The 15,444-nt window shown below is 36.1% G+C and overlaps 2 protein-coding genes across 4 annotated transcripts in view; one reads left to right on the top strand and one right to left on the bottom strand.

The window, feature by feature from the left end:
* The first annotated feature begins 2,222 nt into the window (after positions 1 to 2,222).
* LOC144444987 (atrial natriuretic peptide-converting enzyme-like) lies at positions 2,223 to 5,297 on the top strand. The gene is made up of 4 exons (XM_078134537.1): positions 2,223 to 2,436; positions 2,774 to 2,890; positions 3,855 to 3,962; positions 4,927 to 5,297. Exons 1-4 carry the CDS (start codon positions 2,223 to 2,225, stop codon positions 5,295 to 5,297), a joined length of 810 nt encoding a protein of 269 aa, XP_077990663.1.
* Positions 5,298 to 11,023: 5,726 nt separating this feature from the next.
* LOC144444533 (uncharacterized) overlaps positions 11,024 to 15,444 on the bottom strand; it is a 67,906-nt gene continuing 63,485 nt past the window's right edge. For 2 of the 3 annotated variants that reach the window (XM_078133979.1, XM_078133980.1), the window contains exon 70: positions 11,024 to 15,296. In XM_078133979.1, the coding sequence (XP_077990105.1) occupies positions 15,126 to 15,296 (171 nt within the window). In that variant the 3' untranslated portion in view covers positions 11,024 to 15,125. The remainder of the gene's footprint in view (positions 15,297 to 15,444) is intronic. The other variant, XM_078133981.1, reaches the window with a different exon arrangement.

The following is a 15,444-nucleotide window of genomic DNA, read 5'->3' as shown; positions in this document are numbered from 1 at the left end:
TGTGGTATATCAAAACTGATAATAAATCTGATCTCATTGTCGAATTTCAAAACTTTGATACAAGGTACAATGATTACTTGGACATTGGTGTTGGTAATAATGCTTTTGATATTGACTCACTACACAAACGTATGTCTGGAAATACTTTGCCGAATGATTTCCGGTTAGGAAGTGACGTAATGTGGATAAATTGGATGTCTTACTACAGTCTATCCTCTGGTTACAGTGGTTGGAGTTTACAAATTCGTAGTGAACAAAGTAAGTGTTTATAAATTCTCTATACCTACAGGGTAAATTATAATAAGCTAATAATATTCCATTGACCTGAATCTTGCCATCTCTCAAAACATCTACGCATAAGCAAGGACAACTATCAAATGTACTAATTTTTCGTTTCCATTGATATTATCGTAAAACCACGAGACTCTTCAGGTGCAGTAAACGAAGTCTTGCTTACGCAAATGTTCAGTGGATGGTCATTTTTTGTGGGTAGCGGAAGGGGAGCAAACAAGGAAAAATTGCGATGGAGAAGTCCTGATTTTGTTACAGTTGGAGAGGCGCAGATTGTGTACATCAAAAGGAATTGTTTGTATTATAGTGGATAGCACAAACGTTTCAGTGGTGGGGAGTGGGAAAAGCATTCTCACTACTGGATGGGCAGTGGGCTGGCGGTCAGGTTGAAACCCGAGGGAGGGAGGGAGGGAGGGAGGGAGGGTAGATATCATTCATCACCAGTGGGGGCAATTTTATTAAAAACATCAGAAATAATTATTGAAAAGTACACAAATTTCGGCAATTATTACAAATGTCGGTTGTACACAGCACCTGTCTCTTTACGGTCGCACTTGACAGATGCCCTAGACCTGCTCTAGAAAATATGTACTCTGACTTGTGAGAATTAAGAAACAGTGGTTGGCGTCTCATACTGTTAAGAAATGCCCATTCCAATCCTTAAATGGGTGCAGGGTATGGCATGTTGAATGACGTGTATTTCTAGTACCTGTATCACAGATGATTTATCTTTTATGACTTCAAAGTAACACCTTTCGCTATTTTCATTCAATAGAATGTTTCTATGACATAAACCTATCTCCGTTCGAAAGGCAGCAGATAAGTTCAACGAATTACCCAGCCAACTATCCAAACCTTGAAAGCTGTATATGGTTAGTGTCCTGCGATGTAGGCTTTGCAATCGATGTTCAATTTCTTGACTTTGAAACCCAATATTCTAGAGATAACGTGAGCGTTGGTTATGGAAGATTACCCTCAGAGGCAACCCGTCACATCCGCCATTCTGGATTCTCAACTCCAGATGACTGGGCCTCGGAATCGGAATATGTCTGGATTCACTTTGCTTCAGATCATTCCGTAACCTATGGTGGATTTGAATTGACGGTTCATGCCGTAAAATGTGGGTAAAATATATTCTGATTTTGGTATTTGATTAAACGTTAAACCGTTTCATGATCATCATTAAAATTAGGCCAGCTATTAAAACTAGGCAATACTGTGTGATCGATGGAGAGAGAGAGAGAGAGAGAGAGAGAGAGAGAGAGAGAGAGAGAGAGAGAGAGAGAGAGAGAGAGAGAGAGAGAGAGAGAGAGAGAGAGAGAGAGAGAGAGAGAGAGAGAGAGAGAGAGACGGGGGGGGGAGGGAGGGAGGGAGGGAGAGAGAGAGAGAGAGAGAGAGAGAGAGAGAGAGAGAGAGAGAGAGAAAGAGAGAGAGAGACTTGGCTGGAGAATGGGTATATACATTCTACATATGTTCAAAACAATAAGAGATCAAAGCATTACGTATGGTTCGAAAGCGTGGTACGTGTGATAAGACAGTCATGATAAGATTGATGGTCATTGATAATTAATCTAGTGTAGCAAACTTATGTCAATTTGGACCAGGTATCTTGTTCGTGTAAATGTTGTATTACGGAAAGCAATGACTTGTCTTATGTCCATTTTTGTCTTGTCATTATGTGCATATTCATTCTATTAAAGGGCAATTACAACATTGTTATTGGCATTCAATACACTGTTCTATTCATTTCATATATCTGTATGGCCATTACTCACCATTCATTTGTTTCTCTTGTGTTTACTATGAATACTCCAGACTGTGAGAATATCGGAATACCGGAATGTGAGCATCTCTTGCCCTACGGTGGATCGGACTTCTACAGCCCTACCGGACTTTCTCGTCAACAGTCTGAATTGGCGTTCCAAAAGAGTATGGATACTGAGGGATGTCACGAACACGTTGATTTATTCATGTGTTCTGCACTTGCTCCTGAATGTGGTATAAATGGAACATATAGACTTCCCTGCCAGGGATTCTGTGAAGACGTCAGGGAGAACTGTGAGGGTAGTCTTGTAGAGAGTGGATATGGATGGGTTGTGAATTGTTCAATTTTGCCGACAGCACAAGAATCTGAGGACTGTGTCCGTGAGTATATTTAGACATTTGTGGTGGAATTTCAACCATCTACTTTGAACCCCTTAAAGATCATTCACCTTTTGGTCGTCAAATTGGAAATCATTCACATATCCATCTTGGTCTATGATAATATTTATCATGCCTTCATATCCACAAGTTTTAGTCTCGGGACGACAAAATGAAAACCATGTTTTAACGTATGTCTGGTGGGGCAACATTTCTGCTAGAGCACCAGAACTGGTGAATGTAATGGTTGTTTCTTTGACTGTTCGAAAATAGTTGTCTATGATTTTCCTCCGATGCTGATATTATTTTTTCTGAATGTTCCCTTGTCATCTTTTAACAGGAGTAACACCATGTTTGACGGAACCCTGTCATAATAATGGAACTTGTCTACCTTCTGGAGAAAATAACTATACTTGTATCTGTACCCCGGGATACGTTGGGGTCGACTGTGAAATAGGTAAGAATTGTGTATGGCATGTAATTAAGGTCAATAGTAGGATGAGAAGTTCGATGGATAGGACAGTGTTTGTAAGATAGGACTATAGGATGTTAAGGAGGTTTGGTGTTAGGATGATGAGGTTCATGAAAGAGCATGATAGTTTCGTAGGATAGAATGACTTCAAGGACTACAGATTTTGCATTGAAGTTGCAGAGAAATTGCTGAAGAACCGTTGTTAAATTTGAGTACCCCCTCCCCACCAATTGTTCGCAAAATGTTTTGCTACCACCCTAAGCCCCCTTCTTGCAAAAATTTGTTTCTATAAGTACCACGAAAATGGTGAAAAGAAGCTGAAATTTAAGTTCAATAACTTCAGAACGCCTTGAAATTCTACTATGGAGTGTCTATAGCAGTGTAGAGGTGGGGGAGGCTGATGTAGGAGCTTTAAATTGCAGTCCTTTATTAGGAAGCTACGTAGAGTAATAGAAGTATCAAATTTCATCAAAATATTGCAGACGAGTGCACCTGTCTTTCAATTGTTTTCAATGCACCTCCTGTGTATGTGGCATTTCCGAATGACCCTCCTGAATGACAGCCCCCAGGTCGTATATAATGACAGCTCCCTAATATATATGGGATATATGTATGGTTTCCGCGCCTTTTCCATCGCAGCACCGATCCTATGGAATGAACTACCTTTTAAAATCACTCCTAATTGTTCTATTGAATGTTTTAAACGCACCCTGAAAACCATCTTTTTAAAGTTCATTATGGAGTATAAGATTTTAATTTTTCTTTTGTTTTCTTTTCTTGTGTACGACACATTTTAGTACTTTATTGTATGGCATTTTTTAGTATTTTAGTATTGGTACCTTTTATATGCACTCCTTTTTATTGTGTAAAGAGCACTGAGACGTACGGTAGTGCGCTTTTAAGAAATCAAATAATAATAATATATACATTTCGGTAATTATTCTAATAGACTTTGATGAATGCGGCTCCATGCCTTGTGTCAACAGTGGGACTTGTATTGATGGAGTGAACGAGTATAGTTGTCGCTGTACTGTAGGTTATGCTGGACGTCAGTGTGGTAAGTAACTATTTTTAAAACTTAACACATTACTGCTACTAAAGAAGGCGTTGAGCATGACACTTATAATTTATCAGAACACATAATAATAATAGCTAAAAGCTACAAAGCTCAACTGGAATAAGAAGAGTAAAATAAAATCGAAGTATACAGAAAATTCAATTGATATTTAATATAATTTTCTTATTTATATTTCTCGTCTTCAATAAAGACAAAAAATATAAATAAGAAAATCTATTACATAATTAATATGTTTTCATCAGAGGGCAACGTTTAAAACAAATGTTAAAATCCGGGGTGTAAACGGACGATACAGTACATACTTGTAATATATTGACTTTGTGATTTAAAAGATCTCACTCGCTACACTGTTGCATAGAGTCGGGGGGGGGGGGGTTAGGAAAAAAATTGTCGGCAGGTGAAGGAGAAAAATAATAATTTGATCCCGTAACGGCTTGAGAAAAAAACCCAGACAGAAGTAAACAAAAAATATTGTTGCGATGTGTTACAAAATTGGTAACCGAGAAAAAAAATTGCATTACTTCTGCATATGGAAAAATAAATTTGATGCAGGACTGACAATAACAAATTATTGCTGTCGAAGTGATTTGAAAAAAATTGATGAATACCCACTTCCTCCACCCCCCCCGCAAAATCAAATGATTCTCCCCTCAGTCGTATTACAATACTGTGGAATCTTTGAAATAGTGAACTATAGCAGGAAGCGACTAGACTTTCCAAATTACAATAAACAAATACACCTACAAGACATCACTTATACTAATGTTATGGCAGGTTCTGTCTCGAAAATTGGGTCGCGACGCGATCGGCCTGTTACTAGTAAGAGACGAACAGCAAGTACGTTGACATATTGTGGTAGAGGCCGATGTGTTTGATGACGTTTTCACATGTAATTATAGATTAACCTTTATATTAGCGAATCTCAAAATTTCATGTTAAACAGATTGTGTGGACATAACAGTTGAGATCTGCCGAAATCTAGAACTGAATTATGGTAGACTAAGACAGTTTTCGGAGTCAAGTACACGCTCCAGCTCGAACGCTATCGCCAGGTTCCTGGAGAGGGAACGTCAGCAAAGAGCCGGACCATGTTATGAGCACATAGGTTATTTCATGTGTGCACTGTTCGCACCAGAGTGTAGCGATGACGGATTTTATAGGCCACCTTGTCAACATTTCTGCCAGCTCGCCAGGGAGCAATGTGAGCCGAAGTTCAACGCTGGAGGAATAGATTGGATTATAGATTGCGACATGTTGCCGAACAGCAATGATTCGGAAACTTGCATACCCGATCCAGGCATTCTATCAGGTTAGTGGACATATATACCCAGTACTTCCTATTGTAAATAAATATCTGTACTTTAAAGAAAATATGATATGGGATAAATTGTACATCGATTCTGTATGAAGAGGTATTTAAAGCTTTCAAAGACGCGCCAGTGAAGGTGATCAAACACTAGGAGTAAGTTTCCATGGGATCGTGCGATAATCTTGTGACGTCACATCGAACAGAAAGGCGAAGAATTGACCTAACTTGACATGACCCAAGATGGCGACTGCATTTAGGGGGAGACTTCAGTAATTATGTTTGGGGGAGAGCATGGAATTTAAGGGGGAAGATATCATTTTAAAATGCGGTCCTCGGTGAAGGACCAGATTTTACCAACTGAGAATTAGGGGAGGTCACATTTTACTTTCAAATTGACTCGTAAATCGCTGGTGACAACCATGCAGTGAATTGTTTGTTGTGGTGTGAGGAGAAGTGGGTCTGACGGAGTGAAGGGAGGGGTGTTAGCAAGTTATTGGGGATAATGTGGTGGTGCGGGGATGTTGACATTGGCCAAGACAATGTCAGTAGTTCGCTCATCTAGTCTTTGGGAGTTCAATTAGCTTCAAACAGGTGCATTTGCTGTAGTGGTACATGCATTAGTGGGAAACTACCAAGGCGCCTTTCAAATTATCAATGTTATCAGTGGGATAGAGTCCTTAGAGTCGACTCTGACATTTGAGTTCCTTTTCACAATCAGATAGCATTTTCATTATTTTGAAATATTTGATATTTAAAAGGGTGGAGGGATGGGTGGGTATTATTTTAGAGTAAGTAACTTGCGGAAGGGCCACTGTTTGGAAACCGAAAATCGGAGAGGTTGTGCTTTTTTTTCAGTGAAATCTTGGTGTTGGGATGGTTATTTAGTTTTTGACCTCCCATTACGGATAACACATATATTATTTGGGAATTAGGGACACCTGTTTTCCTAAATGTACCAGACTTATTTTGTGTGATCAGGGTGGTATGTGTGACAATATGAAGCTGGAAGTTATCGCCAAACTGTGGGTATTTAATTTTTATCAAAATAGTGTTTAATTGTTGTTATAGGTTCTGGCATGTGCGGTACACGCATGTACGGATCGGATCGTATAGTCAATGGTTGGAATTCGGAATTGGGAGCTTGGCCCTGGCAGGTTTCCCTACTCCAGGACAATGACGATCATTTCTGTGGAGGTGTTGTAATCGATCATAATTGGATATTGACTGCAGCCCATTGCGTGTAAGTCTATAATCAATAGTCAATATAGTCTTTTTGCTTAAAGTGACTATATGGATGAGGATTGGGTATTTGTTTTGGATTTTTAATTTATAAAACAATTTTATCATGGCTTCCTACTTGAGAAATCGATGTGAAACAACATAGACCAAGTCTGTGTTGGTAACTCAATACATTGCAAAAAAGCTAAAATTTGTGTACAAAGTTTGTTATTGTACGTACAGTAACCAAGATTTTACACATGTATTAATCTTTTGCAATGTATTGAGTTACAAAAAAGGACTTGGCATATGTTGATTCACATGAATTCTCAAGTAGGAAGCCATGATAAAATTGTTTTATAAAATAAAAAATTAAAAAATCCAAAACAAATACCCAATCCTCATCCATATAGTCACTTTAATTTCTTTCTACCAATTAAATAACAGGTAGCAATGAAAATGAAATTTGTTTTAAAAACATCATCATACCAAGATGAACCTACATAGGAATGCATGTTTAAGTGTTAGGATTATATATCCTTTTACTATAGCACGATTTCATGCAAGCACGTTTAAGATGTAAGCTAGTTGTCTGTCTGTCTAAGAGTCAATGCCAACCTGTAACCAAAGTTACTGTTAGTGTTGTTTTATTTTATGAGTTATTTGATACCCTGAGTGTGAGACAATGTAATAAAGTTGTTTCATCTGCTTCACCTGTAGTGAATTTGAACTTGCCTCTGACATTGAAATCAAAGCTGGTTTTGTGTCCCATTCACTTGGCTCCGAACACCTTCAGAGGCGACAAGTGGTTGAGTTATACATTCATCCTCTTTTCCAGTATGGTGTTGTTGAAGCCGGCTGGGATGCAGCGTTATTGAAGATTAATGCTCCTTTGGAATATAATGATTTCATCAAACCACCATGTCTTCCACCAGCTGATGACACGACCTTCTTCAAAGATGGCGAGACCTGCACTGTAACTGGTTGGGGCGCTACTTATAATATTGGTACCGGAATCTATTAATTAATAGCACATGGATATTACTTGGTTGTTCACTTCCATACAATCAGCTCCTTTGTGGGTGTTAATTTAATCACTGAACGGTGCTTTTATCTCTCTCTCTCTCTCTCTCTCTCTCTCTCTCTCTCTCTCTCTCTCTCTCTCTCTCTCTCTCTCTCTCTCTCTCTCTCTCATATATTTACTCGATATCGGCCAATCTAAACATCATATCTTTATTATATCTTTCTTTAAGGTTCTTCAGTGAATGATCTACAAGAAGCAGAACTGACATTGTGGAATCAACAGGAATGCAGCGATGTGTATGATGACGTAGTTATTCCTGATTCTGGAATATGTGCTGGCTGGACTGATAATCACGTGTCGGCTTGCTATGTACGTTCACGACACTATACTTCCAACATAATTCGTTGCATAACAAAGATTGAACTAACATTATTACACTTAATGGAAGCTATGGGCAATAGTTAAACATAATCTGATATATTGAGATAGAGTATGCGTACTGGTTGACTGGAATTTATACGATATTGAGAGAGCGCAGCCACAGATTCTTGCGAAATAATCATTATTAATTATTCCAAATCTGTCTGTATGTCTGTACTATCTACCTTGTCTTCTAAGGGTACTTCAATAGGGAACGCTACTTTCAAAACTGAATCCATAGACATGATTGAACTTGAAGTGAATGCTTTCAAGAATAACATGCCACTTATGCCACATTGCAGGGTGACAGTGGTGGACCACTTGTCTGCCAAAGAGCGAACGGTCGGTGGTACCTGGCAGGTCTGACTAGTTTCCTTCGAGGAGGCTGTGATTCTCTTACCTATCCTAACGTGTTTGCTAGGGTTACATCAATCATTGACTGGATTGAGACTACAAAGACACAAGGTATGAAAGATATAAGCCCATTTCAAATCAGCCGGTCTATTTAATATTAATGCAACCACGCTGAAACCAATAAGAAACTGCCTAAGGTAGACAGATCGCAATTTATTGCTTCATTCTGCCTAAATGAAATAAACCATTTAAACGTACTGCAACAAGGTTTAAGGACATTTTATTGGAAACAAATATAATTATACCATCGGCAGTAATATTTGAAAAAAATGAATAGCAATTTAAACGTTTTGACTCATATTTCGAATACATAGACTCGCGATGTCTTGACGTAGAACGACCAGAGTATATATTCCATATTCTTTGTTGAACCTGGCTAGTGCATGGTATAATATTCATTCATTCATTCATTCATTCATTCATTCATTCATTCATTCATTCATTCATTCATTCATTCATTCATTCATTCATTCATTCATTCTATTTGTATAGCTTCATGTTAGACACTGTATAATCATTTGAATTAAAAGTAATAAAATCTATCATTTTCATAACCTTCACTTATATTTTCAGGACAACAACGACCTGCGGGCGGGAAACAGGATACATCGAACGACTAGATTATGAGACCATGACGTTTGGTATATTCTCGGATTATATATTCCAGAGGAACAGATACACCACTTATTTATCCAGACATGATATTTATTCTAGCAATTGAAAATAGGGTTAGTTGTCGGACATACAGTAATAATGTACCATGTATTTATTCAGAAATATTTATTCCAGCAATTGATAATAGGGTTTGTTTTGAGACACAGTATTAGTAATGTCTTTAAAATGGTTTTTTTTGTACTACTCAGACTTGATAACCATAACTATAAATTTGACGTTGCAAATGCTCGGTATGACGTGGGAGAAACCTATCGATGTTTTGATGTTGAACTAAACTTTTAACGAAACTCTGAGACACGGAAAACAAAGGAACTTTGAAGCACGGTCCACAGAAGGGCTTTATGTTGCTTCAGTATATAGCGCTCCATAGCCAACATTTCAAATTGGACATTTAGCACATATATCTACAGGTGTGTTACCTCATATCTGATTATGAGTTTTTATAACACATCGTATTCATATAGCTGTCAGTGATTGGCTTAGAACGCACCACATGATATGGACTTAATTTTAAAGTATATTCCATGTCGCTGATAGATAGTCGAATTCAATGGTGTATTTAAACCCACAGCAGATGTAATAGAATGTATGCCTTTTGGTTGTTGTCCCTGCTCGAATTGTCGCGATGCGAAATCCTTGGCATAGTAGAAACATAATGCAAATGAAATAATTGTACATACTTTCTCATCATAATTATCTTAAAAAACACGGTATGTATGTATGTATGTATGTATGTATGTATGTATGTGTGTGTGTGTGTGACTTATTGTCAAAAACTGCCAGACCGATGTCCTTGGTATTTGGTGGGGTGGAAAATTGTTCAAATGAAAATGATCGCATCAGAGATGTGTGTTTTGGGCCAAAATTGTTATTTTTGGTCAAAAAACTACTATGCAGATTTGCCTGAAATTTGATGAGAACGTTCTTGGGGTGTGTAGATTAAGAAGTATTCATGACATGACGATCCCATCAGTGATGTGCAAATCAGGTCTAAAATGTGTCTTTTTGGTCAAAATGTATCATTCCAAAAGTACTGAGCAGATTGGGCTGAAATTAATGGGGATGCATCTGGGCATGTGTAGAGGAAAATGTATTCACAACATGATCATTCCATTAGTGATATGCAAATTAGGTCTAACAATCTCAATTTTGGTAAAAAACTTAGATCTTGAAAACTACATGATGAATGGGCTGAAACTTGGTGGGGATGTTTCTGAAGGTGTTATTCTGCAGTTATTGTTCAAAACATGTTGACACAACTGGCCCTAGCAACCATGGCCACTCCCTTAGCAACAGTGAAATGTTGATGTATATTACAAAGATAACAACAGGGATGAGTAGGTAAGAGAATAAAGAATGAAAAGATGTAAATATGCCTAGCAACGACCTTGCCCATAGCAACAGCCAAATGATGGTTTATATTGCAAAGATGCAAACTGGAAGGGTAGCCAAGTGAATAAAGATTCCAAAAATGTATACAAATATGCCTAGTAACAAGATCACACCCATAGCAACAGCCAAATGATAGTGTATATCATAAAAGTAATAACAGGGAGGTAAGCAAATAAACGTTCAAAATCTATATGCAAATTTATCTGGCAACAAGACCATGCCCATAGTAATAGTACATAATAATAATAATAATAATAATAATAATAATAATAATAATAGTTCATATATTACTTTCAATCAATCAATCAATCAATCAATCAATCAATCAATCAATCAATCAATCAGGTAAACAATACCACTAACCACTCTGTTGACAAAGACTGTAGTCAAAATTTCAGGGAACAAAAGTTCAAATTCAATACTATGGTTTACCAACACAGATGAATTTCCATTTGAAAATACCATTAACCATATCACTTATTATGAGTTATTAGCTAATCAATATACAGCCAGTCTGTCAGTCACTATATAAATAATATAAAGTGGTACACGAGTCAATGTAAGCATATTACCCAAGTGAAAATACTTAAACAAAACCACATTCCAGTGTATTATTAATGTATGTATGCATGTCTTCTATAACCTTAAGATTGTTTTCTGACATGGTTAGAACATCCGATTGCATAGTACAGATTTCATGAACATTGTTTGATATGTATGATAAATTACGTCATCAGGTCGTTTATGGGTTATATCTTCATACCAGGTTTGAGTTGTCAATTGAGAGTGGTGGTTGAGCATTCTAAAATAATAAATCTGTGGGCATGGATGGCACTAGCTATGATATCAGTCTTTTGATCATGGGGTATGGACCCGGGGTATGGATGACACAATTAGCTATGACATCTGCAAGATCACTTGACATTCCCGACTTCGCACACTAAAACCACAGGCAACTGGAGGCATATAATATATGCAAATATTTACATATGTTTTGGCTACCTTTTATGTTCAATCAAGATGATATTATCAAGGAATTATCTACCAACGTGTCAAGTAATTTATTCCCAATGTTTATCTTTAGCTGTTATCAGTTATATTTCGCTGAAAGTGTGTACATCAGGTGCTAATTGCCCAGCCACACTTTGATCCTTGTGTAAACATTTGCTGTCAAGCTTATGGTAAGGAGTCTTACAATATGAATTTACTAGCTGATAACACCTAATGATACACCTTGAGAATAAATTACACTCAGCATTTTGTAATTCATCATTATTGAACATAAAAGTAGTCAAACACATATGCTAATCTTCGCATGTATGCCTCCCAGTTCCCTGTGCTATAAAACACGAACAAACGATGGGTTTTTGTTATTATTTTAATACAAATATACGAGACCTCTGATTACATTTTATGAATACATGTATTGTATTTCTTTAGATTTAATTATTTTGAGAAATAAAAACACCATGAATGGTATCACAGAAATGGAGATGTTTAGTAGTCTTTACTGGAAAGAGCTTTGTCGAGTTGTATGAATTTCATAATGAACTAAAAATATCACTATTATGGAAAACTTACTGTGAACAAGTTATTGTAGATATAAACATCTCCAACATCTATGATATAAATGAGAAGTACTTTCAAAACATGCTGACATTAATCTATGAACATGCTGTTGTTACAATCATAAGTGTATTTGATAGTGAGTTACATTAAAGTGAAGTTGTACATTAGTTGATTTCAAGGTCTAAATTTGTCATCATGCTCTGCTAACAAATACATTGCGGGGTAATTATCATGATCGTACAGGTCTTGTTCACATATTTCAGGCTCTTGTCTAGAGTAAGCTTTCCATATTACAAAAGTAACAAAATATTGATGATTATCATCTCCCTGCTATATGTTTATGAGATATGTTTATTTATTTATTTATAATTATTTCCATGGATGACCTACTGGACTAGTCCCATTAACAGGCTCCAACATATGTTATACTTATACACTCTGGGTTAATACTGCTGATATGTTTATATCAAATGCTTGTTCTTGTTTATGATGATTTACACTGAAAGGAATAAGCATAAGTCATGAATATTCACTGTGCAACAATGAATGCATTATTTATGCTAACTCACATGATGCAATGGCCCACAGCAAAGATACTCTATAAAGGCACAAGATCAACTTGCGCTTTCTCTGAAATCGCATGTAATCATAAGTGATGTAAAATCATGAAATGACTCCCAAGAACCCATGATTTATGAAAAATGACTTCACTTCCTGGAGTGATGTTCCCCTTTAATACTGCTTAATTTGCTTTGACTATTGCTCCTTTCACTAATTTGCCTATTTTAAGATATCTTGTAAATATACACTGAATTAACCAACTGTAAATTATACAAACAATTTAAAATGTTTCCGTTGTATGATTTCCTGATATCTTTGGTCAATAAAATGTCCTTGTAGATATTGTGAAATTTGGCTGCAGGATATTTGTTATTCAGCAGATCTACTATATAACAGAACCCCATGATGCGTGAATGCCAGCGAGGAATTTTAAGGTATTTGCACAAGTGTGTTCATGATTTCATGTATACAGGATACTTGCACTCATTTGCACATAAGTATATGTCATAACGGTCTTGGTTTTTGCATTTCAAATGGAAATCCAGATTTTATGTTCAGATAAAGGTAATACAGGAGTTGTTAAAACCCGCCATCTTGAATATTCTGAAAGCTGCATCATGGGAAATGTGATAACAAATATGAATTAATCAGTATTGTAAATAGGAGGGTTATTCTATTAATATGTTCAGGTTAGGTATTGTGACAACTACAGATAATTCCACAGTCCTTTGCATCTGAGCATGCTCAGTCTGGATTGCAAGTTCCCTATTACTGATGCGTATGAAAATATAGACATCATACATTACTGCCCTAGAATGTCTGCACTTAAAATGGGCATGTATCCTGTATGACATAATAAGAATAGACAATCCAAATATATGAATAAATGCTGTATTATAGGTGTAGAAAACGTGGGTAAAACAGTCCTGTAAGATATTTGTAAAATTTTACATCTTCGAGGACGTGCTTTGCCAACGTTTTTTTTACACCTCAAACTTGCAAACACTCATATTAGAAGCCAATGAATCTTTTGTTGACAAATGTTTATCACAAATTCAACATCTATGGTTAAATAAATACTATGACGATATAAATTGTTGCCTTCATGTTACCAAATAGTGTCCAGTCTGACTATAAACTACACACACATATATATATATAGAGAGAGAGAGAATATTGACGGCAACTATCCACAATGTAAATAGAACTGTTACGAATAAATATTATTCATTTCACAATATTACTGTTGGTGTGGTGATGTTGAAAATGCAAACTTTATAAAAATGAAACCCTGTTATGATATGTTGGTACAAAAGTATTGATCTAGAATTTGATACAAAACACTGGTTAAAAATGCTGAATCTGTATAAAAAGAAAAGTTTTAAAAAGTCTTGACTAGTTACAACATATATATATACAAACTCCTTGTCAAATTATGAATCCTATGATTGAAAATATTTACAAACAATTACGAATTCACTTCATATATTACAATTCCAGAATAATTATCACTATATTCAACACCATTATTTAAGTTTTCAAAATTAGAAGCCTTTGAAATAATGGCTCTCTTAAAATGTTTACAGTACGTATTGTTCTTGATTTCATTTAACAAGCATAAAATCCCGAAAGAGTTCACCAAAAATCTGTTAATATATTAGAAACAGACTTGATATATACATTCAAAAAGATCCCATGAATTTTATAAAACATCAGCTATGATGAGAACTGAAGAAAAACTCACATTCACCTTACAATTCCACATGTATACAAAGCAAAGTAATTATTGCAAAAATTACAACATACTGTTTGTACAAACAATTGTACACTGACCCAATACAGCTTAGTTGTACATAAAAAATACTAGTTGAAACAAGAAAAAAGAGAACATCCTGTCATAACACTTGGCATGTGATTTTTGCAGGACTAAAAATTGTCTTTTGGCAGTCTTTACTACAATTAAATATGACATAGCTGGTAGAAAGATATGAGATGAGGATAGAATATGCAATACTAGGATATGTAAATTTCATTTGGCGATACTTGGATATGCAAATTTCATTTGGCAACATAATTAGAATACTTGACTTTACATACTCATAGTACTGTCTTTGACAATTATATTTTGGACCTGATGAAGTTTACAGGTAATTTTGTTAACCACTTCTTGCACTTGGTAACAGGACATCTACGCTGGATGTTTAACACTCATAGCCCATATAAATATCTTTGAGTGATGATGCTTTTAAAATGCTAACTGTGTATCTGGAATATACCATATTGGCTATAGACTGGGTATATTCCTGGCATATTGATTGAAGAATGCATATATGAAAGATGGTGTATTGTAAGGTACATCACATTTGCCACTGATTACCCTCAAAATGCTTTACTCCAAAACCTATTTTGACATTCTCTCTTTTCATATATAATAATTTTGGCAACTGGTTAGAAAAGAGATAACTTTGCATATCAACTACTTGCAGAGTAAAATCCATACCGATATAATTGTTCACCTATGAGAAATATGGAAAATATTCTTTGTCTTGACTGTTGATGACTACAATGTTTCGATTCCAGTTCGACTACGAATAAACTCATAGAAATGATTGACTTTTGTGAAGGTGCCTGGGTCACGAGGTCCACCACATGTGTGTGAAAAGCTTGCAATACCAATGACATACCACTTGTTATCATCACCATAATAGTGAAGTGGTCCTCCGCTATCACCCTGTATACAAAATGAAAAAAATTATTGGTTAATTTGACTTTGGTCATTATAACTTGTATGTATAAGCATGTTTTCTTGGGATCCTAATAAATACATACCTATGGGCATATATGTGCATTTAGATATACTTTAGGTACACATACTTTCA

Source organism: Glandiceps talaboti, chromosome 13, assembly GCF_964340395.1.
Source record: "Glandiceps talaboti chromosome 13, keGlaTala1.1, whole genome shotgun sequence".
Taxonomy (NCBI): domain Eukaryota; kingdom Metazoa; phylum Hemichordata; class Enteropneusta; family Spengelidae; genus Glandiceps; species Glandiceps talaboti.
The sequence above is the reverse complement of the archived record's forward strand: the minus strand, read 5'-3'. Positions and strand labels throughout refer to the sequence as shown.